The following is a 12,620-nucleotide window of genomic DNA, read 5'->3' as shown; positions in this document are numbered from 1 at the left end:
GGCCTGGGCTGGGAGTGGGTGGCACGTTGCTCCTTGGAGGCGCGGTGCACGGCATCCCACTGGTCTGGCTTCCTCACCTGGCTGGGGACCCGATGGCACAAGGCCGGTGGCCAAGTCCACAGCCTGTCCCCCTGTGAGCCTTTTCCATTCAGAAATTAAAGCAAAGGAGGCCGGTTCCTGCCTGTGCCAGGGACGAGTTGCAAAATGCACGCAGGGATACAGTTTCTTGGCCAAGTCGATTCTGCCCCAGGCTGATGGCTCTGTCCTCCGAGAGGCTGCCGGAGATCACTACTGTCACTCATAGCTTTTTTGGTCACAAGAGCTCCCTCCCTTGTCATTTTTGGGAACCTCTATTCTTCATGTACCATTTTATTCCCACCACCTCCAGGTAGGGCACACGGATTGCCTTAGGAGTTAAGGAAGGGAGCAGAATGAGTGGGGCACATATTTGGGGGTAGAACATCCCAGGCCAAGGGGGAATCAAGTCCAAAGGGCCCAGGAACGAACGTGGGCAGGGGATTCACATCCACTTGGGTCTGCTGAGGCTTGCTCATCTGTCTTCTCCTCTAAGCTCTGGGGTTGAAGAGTGGGGGGAGTGGGGGTCTGCTTATCCTACTAATAAGATCAGTTAGAGTTGCCACCACCACTTCTCCGCAGGTCGCCTCTGCTAGGCTTTTCGGTAGATACTGTACTTGCATTATTTCATTTAATTCTCATAAAAACAAAAAAGATGGCCGTGCATGTCACGTCCCTGTCCCCAGTGCTACTTTAAATGCCCTGACGATTAGTGGAACGTTTGAATTCCTAGGACCACCGATGTCCTTGTTGATTGTTACGGAAGTCGATTCCTTGGCCAGGGAATTCATAATCAGGGGACAGCAGAAGTTGATAGATGGCTCATTCACATTGTTCCAAGCAGGCACGAGCAGGTGCTCTGCCAGGCAGCACCCCACTCCCATGGTCTGGGAAGGAAGGAGGGTCAGTTCTGCCCCTCACAGGGGCAACCAAGCCCCTGGGACCTTCTAAGGGTCCCTGCAATTGGGCAGCAGGTCTGGCGTTGAAACTACGGCGCCGCCCCGGGTTCCCAACAACGTGTGCGCACCCAGAAGGTCCCTGTTGAAAAGACGTAATCCAGACCACTTGCCCTGACCCTCGCCTGGGAGCGATGTAAACAAGTTCAGGGTGTTCCGAGAAGGAGACCGGGTCAGAAGGATGCTTTCGAACCCTGCACTTCCTCCCCTTCTCTTTTCTCACCTCCCTGCCTGGGATGTCAGTGCCCCTGGCCCTGGGCACAGCATGCTGCCCACTCCGAGACGGTCTGGTTGCACCCTCGCTGCTGTTCGCCTGCGCCAGGTGTCAGTTGGGCGGGGCAGCGGGGGAGAGGTGAGCGCTCCGTCCCTCACGTGTTTCACTGGCCATGTGAGCTTCCTCCCCCTTTCCGAGCACTGGGCTCAGTGTCCCCCTAAAGGGATGACAGTCCCTGCCTTGGAGGTTGATGTTACAAACTCTAAAGAGGAAGTATATGCAGATCCCTGGCGGATGTGTAAGGACACACAAGATGTTGGATCTTTGGTAGTTGGTCATTTTCAAAGCCAGAATTTGAAGCCGGGTCACTGACTTTGTGGCCGAGCTGGCCTGGTTTATACGTGGGTCTGTGGCGCATCACGTGGTGAGCTGAATGTGACAGGCACATCCGGACCTGGTCCCCCAAAAGCCTGGCTTCTGAAGGGCGGAGGTGGAGGTGGCCAGGGCGGGGGGGGGGGGTCAGGGGCAGGCGAGCGGCAGAAGCACGTGGGTCCACTTGCTCTTACACTCTGAGGGTCGCTGGGTGTTCGCACAGCCGCTGAGTCCTGGAGGGGGAGGGGAAAGGCGAGTGCTGGCCAGTGGACTCATTAACAAGATCGAACCCTTAGCCACGGAGGCTTTCTCCCTCTGATCTGGAGAAGGCCTCCAGGAGCGGGGTCAGGGTGGAAATAGGGTCCTTGCTGCCTGGGAGAGGGGGTGAGGCACAAGGGGAAGGTGACGGTCACAGTCAAGGGCTGTGTACTAGAAGGGGCTAAGTATGGAAAAGGGCTTCAGACGTGGCTTAGCATAAGGAGCTTGAAGCAGTGACATCTGTCCCCTGCAAGGGCTCATCGGGAGCAGTTCATGGGCCTGAAGGCACAGCGGCACTGTCCTCACCCCACCAGGGACAGCCGTGTTGGAATTTACAAAGCCTGTTTTCCTGTGGATACGCGGCCCGGCACCCTCTTAATCCTGGCCAGGTGGGCAGAGCAGGGCTGTTCCTTTAGAGGTGAGCACGCTGAGCTCTGAGGGGCTCATGATGTGATTGTCCCTTTCGCTCTCAGATTGAGTGTCTGCTGTGTGCCAGGTCCCGGTCCAGGTGCAGGAGGTACAGCCATAAAGGGAGGCGATGTCCTCTACCTACAAAGTCCCCCTCATCCACCTGCTCCCGGGCTCCCGGAGGCGGGAATGAGGTGATCACGCTGGCAGTGAGCGCGGGAATAAATGCAGGACGGATGCTGTCCCAGGTGCCATTGAGGGACACGAGAGTCCTGGGGGTGGCTGCTGCCGTAAATGGGAGGGTCAGCCCCGGGCTCCTTAAGGAAGCTCATTCGAGCAGAGACCTGAAAGAAGTGAGCAGGAGCGAGATGTCCTGAATCTGGTAGAAGAACATTCCGGGCGGGGGCTGGGGGAGGGCATGCACAGAGGTCCCAGGAAGGACTGTGGTGGGTGGGTGGTGTGTTTGAGGGACAGCGACAAGGCTGGAACAGAGCAGGGGAGGTCGCTGAGGATGTGGTCAGGAGGTCTGGGGCTCACCTTGCAGCCTTGGGGAGGTCAGCCCCAGGTGGCTGAGCTGGACGGCCTTGGAAGAGGAGCCCAGCCCCAAAACCACTGGACGCTGGACTGTCCCTTGCTGCGCAGCTGGAGTTATTCCCTTAGGCATTCTGCTGTCATGACCATGTCCCTGGAGGCCACAATCTGGCCAGCTCCTGAACCAGGTGGGGCCGGTGCTGGTGAGGGTCGGGTGAAGGAGGCTGTTGAGGGAACCCCCTTGGGCTCATGATTTGAGCCCCCTCCCCTCCACCCCCTGGGTGTCCGTGCCTCCGTGCCTATCCTGGAATATCTCGTGAGGCTGCCCCACCTGCCGCCTTGGGTTAGAAGGAGCACCAGGAAGAGCAAGATTTGCTTTCTGTGAGCCCAGTTCCAGATTAACACGTCGAGACCCTTCCTGTGTCTTGAGATCAGTAGCTGAAGGGGGACGGGGAAGAACGGAACGGTGTGGGCTCCTGGGTGGAGTAGAGTACGGGTGCGCGAGGAAGGAGGGCGCATTGCTCTAGATCAGAATCCTGGAATGTTAAAACTGGCAGGGACTTTCAGGCTGTCTTGTCCAGACGGACGTGGGAATGTACTTAATGCTACTGAATTGTCCAGTTAAAAATGGATGATGATACATTTTATGTATACTGTACCACAATGAGAAATTACAATTAAAAAGCAAACTGTCTCGTCCAGTGCCCCTCTTCAAGTTTAAGAGACAGAGAGATTGAGTGGCTTCCCAGAGCCCCACCACAGGGAGCCACAGGGAAGAGATGTAGTCTGGCCTGGGATTTGCCCCCGAGCTCCCGGCCCAGTCCCTTTTCCAGTGATCGTGGTCATTTATTGCTCCTTGACAGAAATGAGTGCCAGGGAGGGGTCCCTCCTGAGTCGTTGAGACCTCCATAATCCAGGTAGGAGATCTTAGAATTAACCCAGGATTCCCGTAGGCATTTTGCTTCTAGAGAACTAACTTAATAAACTTGAGCCTCACCTATCCTTCTGTGGCTCCCCGAGTGGCCTTGGTGATGGCCCTGAAGGGCTGAGCCCTGTAGCCCAAGGGCGAAGAAGGAACAGAGCTTATGGGCCTGAGACAGAAGCTCAGCTTTGGGATGAGAGACCCCTTGCTGTTTTTCCTGTGCTCCGGCCATTTGAGCCTTGGGGCACCCCCGCCCCGGACGTTGGGGTACATGACATGGTGCATGCTTCAGAGATGAAGGAACCAGCTGTTGTGAAGGACGCTGACCTTGTAGGACCCTGTAGGCACTGTTTGTGAAGGCCTAGCCCGTAACTCCGGCCCCTCCTCCCTGTCCCATGTCCCCTTCATGGCAGGCATTCATCCGTGTGATGGCGTGGGCCCTAGTCCGGGGTCTGACGGCTCCTGGGCACGGACTGTGGAGGGTTCTGGCCGGGAGACCAGGAGGAAGATTTGCACATTAAGAACCGGCAGGTAGTGGGACCTGGACTTCCACTCAAGGGACGGCAGAGTAGGGAAAGCAGAATTCTCGGAAGGCTGCAGGAGAGATGCAGGTCCAGGAGCTTCTGGTCCCGGGGAGGGGCAGCCGTCTGTCTTGAGCAAGTCACTTCATGTCCTGGTCCTCAGCTTTGTTCCCTGTCAATCAGTGTTCTTTTAAGAATTTCACTTATTTCCAAAAGTATTTACTGAGCACTTATTTTATACCCAGTGGTCACAGCAGGGCTTGATGGGTGCTAGGCCTGAGGCGGGGACTCTGAGTCCGACGTGGGATTTCTCCATCTCTGTTCAGGGGTGCATCCAGGGAAAGTCCTGGAACCTGTCGGCCAGCCCAGTCATCCTTAAGGGGCAAGGGGCAGGGGTGCCTGGGTGACTCAGTCGGTTAAGTAACCTACTTTGGTTCAGGTCATGATTTCACAGTTCACAGGTCCGAGCCCCACAGCAGGTTTTTCCTGACAGCTCAGAGCCTGGAGCCTGTTTCCGATTCTGTGTCTCCCTCTCTCTCTCTGTCCCTGTCCCGCTTGTGCACTCTCTTTCTCTCTCTCTCTCTCAAAAATAAATAAACATTACAAAATGAATAAGTAAGTAAATGGCAAGGGGCAGATTGGCACACATCACATATGTGCTGTCACAGGTTGAGGATATAGGCAACCACATCACATAAGTCACATTTTGTCACATTACGTCAGGAAACAACCCACAGGAGTCTGATGGGCAAGATAGGAGGCAACCCCAACAGAAAATCTTGGAAAGATGATGTCAGCCCTGGGAGGGCTTAGCTGCCGGTCATGCCTGCCTGCTCGGGTACCTCCCCCAGCTCTGCCTGGGTCCTGGAGAGAGGCAGCTTGGTATTGGGGAAGGAGAAACAGGTTGACTAAGGGAAGCGTGGGGCCAGCTCTTCTCTATTTCCCAGCTAAAAGGCGTTGGACCAGTTATTCCTACTCAGACTCTCGGAGCCATGAGGTTCTTTCTTATCTGTAAAATGGGATCATAGAATCTTCCATGTCTCACAAAAGGACTGTCATAAAGCCAAGATACCGTTGAGTAGTGGGTCCTTCCGTACTGTGTTCTATCGTGTCAGCCCGAAGCTTGCTGGAACTTGTAGACAGAGCTTCTGGGAGCTTCCCAGTTGGTTGGATCTGAGTTCAAGTCCTGTGACTCCCCATCACTCCCTAGAGGCATCTTTGAGAAGAGCACCAAATCTCTTACTCCCTCATCACTGTGGGGGGAGGGGGGGGATCATCGAGTCATTCACCATCTGTTTACTCGCTGCAAGGGCGGGTTCCCCCTTCCCAGTAGACCTTAAGCTTCCTGCCAATTCCCCGTCAGTCTTTTCACTCCTGCGCTCCCTGCCCTCCCTGGAACAGTGTTGGCACCTACAAGGCGCCTCGGAGTCACGTTTGGCTGGTCGAATGACCGAATGCATGCATGCGTGAAGGTTCTTGGGAACATTAAAGCCGGAGCTGTGTGACAACGATGAGAGCCATGTGCCTCAGCGTGCCCGTAGGAGCTCACATCTTCCTCTCTCTTGCAGGACCCGGGTCAAGCTGGAGAGCCTGGAGGACGCCTACATCCTGCGGGGAGATGATGACTCCCTGTCCGACAAGCACGGCTGCCCGGCGTACGTAAGCCCGGAGATCTTGAACACCAGCGGCAGCTACTCGGGCAAAGCCGCCGACGTCTGGAGCCTGGGGGTGATGCTCTATACCATGTTGGTAGGGCGGTACCCTTTCCATGACATTGAGCCCAGTTCCCTCTTCAGCAAGATCCGGCGTGGCCAGTTCAACATTCCAGAGACTCTGTCGCCCAAGGCCAAGTGCCTCATCCGAAGCATCCTGCGGCGGGAGCCCTCAGAGCGGCTGACCTCGCAGGAAATTCTGGACCATCCTTGGTTTTCTACAGATTTTAGCGTCTCGAATTCAGGATATGGTGCTAAGGAGGCGTCTGATCAGCTGGTGCCGGATGTCAACATGGAAGAGAACTTGGACCCTTTCTTTAACTGAGCTCACGCCTCACAGAGACTCGAGCAGGTACCAGGAGCGAGAGAGGGCAGCGGAAAGTCCTTCCGGGGAACACACGTCGCCTGGCTTGGTAGCAAGAAAGACACTGACACTCACGTTTCTCGGTTCAAAGAAGGAGAACCTTCAAGGAGCTGACTGGACATGTAGCATGGGGGCAAGAGAGGTGGGGCGGGAGTCCGGGGTCGGGTCGGAGGGACGGGAAGCCCCTGGAAGCTTCTCTTCCTCGACGTAGCCCCCGGAGCCCACCCCGGTCAGCTGGGCTGTTTCTGCCTACCCCACTTTTCATTTGTTCCAAAATAGTTAACAGATCCTGACAGAACCCAAACTCTCTGCCTCAACCACACACACACACATCTTGGCATCGCACTGTTAGCGTCTAACTTCTTGTCACGATTCAGGGAAGGTACAATTGGCCAAGGATTCTTTTTTTTTTCTTTCTTTCCTTCTTTTTCTTTTTAAACAAGCCAGCCACCTATCCAATACTTAATGGGGTTCATTTAAAAAAAAACAATTCGGTGCACACAGACTGACCTGAAACCTGGGTGCTAAGCTAAAAGAAAATAAAAGTCCAGTTTGTGTCTCTTAATCGCTCTTTTCAACTCATTTCTTCTAAATAACGGATTTACTATCCTGGTCAGGAAATGACACGTTGATGCTTTGCTCCCTGAAGGGGAAAAAAAAGTCTGTCCTTCCACATAGTTATTCTGTTCTATGTCCGTGGGTTTGTGGCAGGAAGCTATTAGAAGTCAAACTTCAGATGCATTACTATCAGAGTGTAAAGAAAGAAGCGAACAAAAGGAAGGGAAGGAGAAAGAGAAATTCACTCCTGAATTGCTTTCCTTTGAACGAGGAGGGCCACCTAGGTGGCCCTCTGCCTGGACGACGGTTCGGGGCCAGGTAACGGGTAGGGCGCCTTTAGAGTCCGAAGCTTTTTGTGACACTCTGGTCTCAACGAAACGTTTTGTCTTTGTTTTACTGGATCACCAGTGAAACAGAGCTGGTTGTCCCTCATGATAAAATACAGGGCAGCTATTTCATTTCTTTTAGGAAGAACCATCCTTTTTGGCTCGGAAGGCCCTCTCGTTTGGACAAAAACCCTCGGTAGAGACAAGTGGAAGAAACATCAGCAGGAAAGCTAGGAGGATATAAATAAAAACAGCTCTCTGTCCCAATGCGCACCTTTGTATTTTCAAGAACTCTTCTATTTATTAAGGAAAATGTCACATTGTGATGTATTAAGCCAGTACTTCAATTACGGGTTGACTTGGGATGACATGTTACATGCTGTAGTTAACATTTATATATATATATTTTTTTCTTGTTTGAGTATTTCTGTCCCCAAAATAACCTTTTGTTTGGCTTTTCTAGATAGCTTTATTTGATTTTGAGTGGCAAATGTTTTTATTACGGCTTCTCTGTTGCTGTATGCTACAGAACACTTTCGGCATAAATATTTGTGTTTCCAGTACCTCAGTTGTTTGGATTTTACTGCCTGTATACGTTTTGTGAAATGGTCATGTTTTTGGGTAGGTAACACGTGGACTCTAGTATGTAAATGTTACTTGAATCTGTGCTTCATGATAGTATGTGGCATGTATGTGCAGACCTTGGATGCTTTATGCCTGTTAGCAGGAGCCCAGCCTTCATGTTCCCAGGCGGGCGGCTTAACCATTCACAGTCAGGAGACAAGGCGGCCATGGATTTTTGCCCTTGATTCTATTTTGAAAATGGAAGATACAAAGGAGAGAGGTTTTTGTTTGTTCTGTTTTTTTGTTTTTTGGTGTTTTGTTTTTCAACTTTTTGAAGATGGTGCTGTGTCAAGAAGGACCTGTTTTTCTTCCCCGTCCCCTATTTTTTAAGTACCCCGTAGGAGGAAAGATTGGTAGCATGCATGGTGGGAATCTATGGCCTCTGGTGCTTTGTCCTGTATTTGGTTTAATGTTTTTGTCCTAATCTCTTCAATCAATAAAATTGTGCGTATTTAACTAAAATTCCGAAGTTCTGCAAATGATGAATTCTCTGCCATCTGTGGTTCTGTGGCCACCGCCCACCAGCCAGGAACCCCTACGTCCTCCTGGGATTCGCTCGTGTAGGGTGAGCAGCTATGACCGTTGATACAAAGCGAAAGTTAGCTTCCGTCATTTTTGGGCATATGCTGGCCAATTTCGATGTCCTATCTCACCGAATTAATCGCCCACTACCACCTTCAGAGGTGTGACTTATGTTCCCATCCCAGATTAGGAAATAAGCCCAGAAAGGTGCCTAACTTGCCTGGGGTTGAACCACATGGAAGGGATCGAGTCAGGCGCGGACCCTGTCTGTTCAGTCCTGAAACTCGGTATGCTTTCTATGCTGTTAGAGCCCAGATGCTTTCAGGCCAGGACACAGTAGCCCTGAGGTGGCCAAGCTTTCCTGCACTCAAATCACCCAGACTTCCTCACAATTCCCTAGGAAAAGCCCTATCTGCTGAAACACCATTGGAAACCTCCGAGGAGAAGACCACCAGACTCCCAGAAACTAATGTCCACCCAGCAGCCCTTCCCCCAGGCAGACCCACAGAGGGTCCAAGGAGGTGGACTCCATCTATGTCGCACCTCATTTACTAGAAGTTCTTACAGCCCTCGGTGTCCACTCAATCCTGAAAGGTCTAGTGAGTGCTTCCTCTGTCATTTCAGTGCAAGTTAGGGAAACAGACACGCAAGTAGACCAAGGCAGTGGGTGGAATGGAGTAGTGGGGTAAACACGGATTCATAGAAACCTGTAAGTCTACCTGAGTCTGTCAGGAGGTGCCCTGGAAGGAACTGAGTCAGAACCCAGAAAGAAGTGAATTTGGGTGATCGTGGAAGACAAACACAGTAGCACTAAGCAGAGGGAATTGTGTGTGAGAACGTTCTAGACACCGGTCTAAGTGAGCATCGCTAGGGCCAGGCTGTGGCTAGAACTCATTGAAGAAGATGGGGGTGTGGCATCGGGGGCTGAGGGAGGGGTGACGCACCTGAAGCAGACGGAGGCTTGCTAGCCGATTGGACCCATCTTCTAAATTCACAAGGTGTTTATCATCCTGTAACATCCTTTCCACATCCCTAGCAGCCCCTGGCCCTGTGCCTGGCCCATGCAAGGTATTCAGGGAACAACTGTGAGTTGATGTTTACACTACGTGCAGCTCAGTTTCCCTCTAACCCCAGGTTTCTATGAGGTGCATCTTTAGAAAACAGCCTTTGCAAATGTTGAAGCCCGCTGGTGGCTTTTGCTTGGGGCACAGAGAGTGGGGTCCAATTCCTTTGCTCTTTCACTGCCTGTGATTAAGCAGAAATGGGCCTGCTGCCTAATGGCTGCCTGTTTGAATTGTATCCTGTCAAACTTTGTATGTGTGGCTGTTGCCGGGAGGGGGGTGTTGGCACTCACACTCCCAGCCTTTACATATGGAGCCTCTACCTCCGTGGGAACCCGGGATCAGCAAGCTCCCTCCCCCTTTCCTGTCTCAAAACTTTGCCAGCAAAAATCTTTTATTTTTTAATCTCTTTGGGCATTGGTACTTTGCCCCCTTGCTACTTAATCTGAACCTGGGGCAGAGCAAGGAGGCCTAAGCCTCTGGGAGTGAGGGCAGGGGATGGGAAGTATGACCAGGGCCTTGAATCTTTACCCCCTAATAGCTGTGACTAGGAAAATCACTTAAGTTTTATAAGGACCAAGGATTTTATGGAGATTAAGCCGACTTAAGGCATGTCAAGGGAATGTCTTGTGGTTGGCCGGGCGAGTGACTATTACTATCTTCAACCAAGGGCATACCCGGGTGGCGTTCTTTTGCTGAGGAATGCTACTGGAGTTGAGGATTTTCAAACCTTATCAAAACTATCAAGAAGTGGCAGGGACCCACAGAAATTCTTCCCATACTGTAACCAAAGCTGGTGTCTCCCCTGCGGAGCTCTGATGTGGACTTATAGGCAGGAAGGTGAAGTTTCTGCTGCTAGATGCGTTTGAATACTGTTGAACAAGTCCAACAATTGATAAAGCCTTGAAAAAGCAACTTAAAATTTTTTTAATATGTATTCATTTTTGAGAGACAGAGGGTGGGTGGGGGAGGGGCAGGGAGGGAGAGGGAGACACAGAATCCAAGCAGACTCCGTCCCGGCTCCAAGCTGTCAGCACAGAGCCGGAGGTGAGGCTCGGACTCACAAACTGCAAGATCATAACCTGAACAAAGTCAATCGCTTAACCAACTGCGCCATCCAGGTGCCCCACAAAGCAACTTTGATAAGGCATCCAAGGTCCAGAGAAATCAAAGGTCACTGAGAGAGTAGGTAATGGACTTTGAACTGGAGGACCAAGGTGTGCAAGAGCTGTGTAGGTGGGTGACCCTATATGAATTTCAGGGGGGTCGTTATTCACCTGACTTCTCTCACTGTGATCTTAGATCCTTTCCGCCATGGCCTTCATTGACCCAACCTATTCTCTTCGCTGACTAGCTCAGCGACCCATCTTAAATGGGTGTCGGATGATAATTGGCAGTAATTATGCATTATATTCCAATATATCAAAGGTCTAAACCAAAATGCTCTGAATCATCATCAGTGCCTTTTAGATGTTCCCATTCATCCAAGTAAGACAATTGCCCAGTGTCACAACAACACACAAGGGCCAGTTACTCAACTTTGGACATGAAGTCCCTTGCTGAGTCCAGAGAGGACCCCTATTGGGTCTGTGTCGTCTCTGTGAATATCGAGTCTCTCTCTCTCTATATATTGTCACTGCAGGAAACTAAAACTGCAGACAAAGACTTGGCCAAAAAAATGAAGGGAAGGAGGAAATAAGGGTAAATATTTCCCATTTAATCCACTGATAAAGCGTTCAAGGGATGTAGCAAGTTTTACGAAAGATCAGTGAGCCTCCAAGAGATTAAATTAGTTGAAGGATGCCATCCAGGTGGGTAATGTTGAACCCTGGGGGTGGGGGGGTGGTCTGCAAAGCCATTCCAGGTTGCCACAGGGAAATGCACATGCACCTCGGCACAGAGACCTAAATACTAAATCTGGGGGAGCTCAGACTTGCCGTCCCCCATTCCCCCAACACTGGAAAGAGTGTTTTCTGCAGCTCCCAGAGGCACGGGACTGGAGACCAGTTCAGTGTATCATATTGAAGCTTTCCCTGAGCCGAATCACAATTCAACTGGATTTGGACGGCACCTTCTGCACCCGTGAACTTCTCTCCTTCCCCAAAGAGAAGTGTCATCCAGGCCGTTGAAGGTTTTAAAGCGGGGGCATGTAGATGTAATGAAGTCAGCAGGGTTTGGGATGAGAAGGTCTTGGGTCACGTGCCCATTTCCTGCATGATCTGTGGCAAGTCACTGCACTTGCTGAGTCTCTACTGACTCTGTGTGTGAAATGGAAACAAAGGCTTATTGGGGTAGTAACTAATTTCTTGTTATTTTACATGCTATGTAAACTGTAAAGGAGTCTACACGTGCTTTTACAGGGACAGATGGCCTGAGCAATGTTGCATCTTTTAGGTGCTAAAATTAAAATTCTAAGTCGGATGCTAGGGTGGGAGCCAAATAGGACTCCACCAGGTAAGGAAGCAGCTCAGGAGCATGGCCCCTGACCTCCCCTCCCGGGGATGCAGCTGCTACAGTGGTGAGGCTGCTCCTTTGACATCCCCACAGGGCTCCTGATCTAGGATCTCAGGCTCCGAGACTTCCACCGAGGCTGAGAAATAGAGATTCAGGAAGCGCCACCAAAAAAAAGGAGCTTGGGCCATCAGGCTGAGCCTCCCCAGCCATATTTTTTCTGACCTTAATCTCACAGAACCTTAGCCCAGACCGTGCCTCCAAGAACCTCCCAGCCCTTCCTCATTCATTGGTACTGAGCTACCAACACCATGCCTCTACATGGAGGCCTAAGAGGCATTGGGCTTCCTCCGAAGTAGGGGATGAATGACCAGGCCACGTAGAGTTTGAAGATGGCGTCCCTGACCATCAGATCTTTAACAAACTTTGGTGAAGGGGTGGGCTGTTGAATCTTCAGAAGGTTTCTCTCCCACCTTTTAACTGCAGGCATCTTACCAAGGCTAGGCGACGCTAGCTCACCCTTCCTGACTGCATGTTAGCAACATAAAGGATGAAGGTGATGCTCTGTGGAGCATCGCCCAGCTCTCTGGAGAGAGACAACACTGGGAAAGAAAGCAGCAGTATTCACATCGCTCTGGACAAGCTGGTGGACATACAAGTTGCCCACTTCATATCAGTGTCAACTGCTTTTTTTTTTAATGTGCCACCATAGAACGTAGTCTTCTGGTAAGTCTCCTGGCCTCAC

At 51.5% G+C, this 12,620-nt stretch overlaps 1 protein-coding gene across 1 annotated transcript in view; it reads left to right on the top strand.

Moving 5' to 3' along the window:
* The window catches only part of TRIB2 (tribbles pseudokinase 2), a 26,319-nt gene extending 18,016 nt beyond the window's left edge, over window positions 1-8,303 (top strand). The window contains exon 3 of the mRNA XM_029938282.1: window positions 5,826-8,303. Within this exon, the coding sequence (XP_029794142.1) occupies window positions 5,826-6,294 (469 nt within the window). The 3' untranslated portion in view covers window positions 6,295-8,303. The remainder of the gene's footprint in view (window positions 1-5,825) is intronic.
* The last annotated feature ends 4,317 nt before the right edge of the window (window positions 8,304-12,620 follow it).

This window comes from Suricata suricatta, chromosome 4, assembly GCF_006229205.1.
Source record: "Suricata suricatta isolate VVHF042 chromosome 4, meerkat_22Aug2017_6uvM2_HiC, whole genome shotgun sequence".
NCBI classification, from domain to species: domain Eukaryota; kingdom Metazoa; phylum Chordata; class Mammalia; order Carnivora; family Herpestidae; genus Suricata; species Suricata suricatta.
Note: the sequence above shows the minus strand (reverse complement) of the source record. Positions and strands in the feature narration are given on the sequence as shown.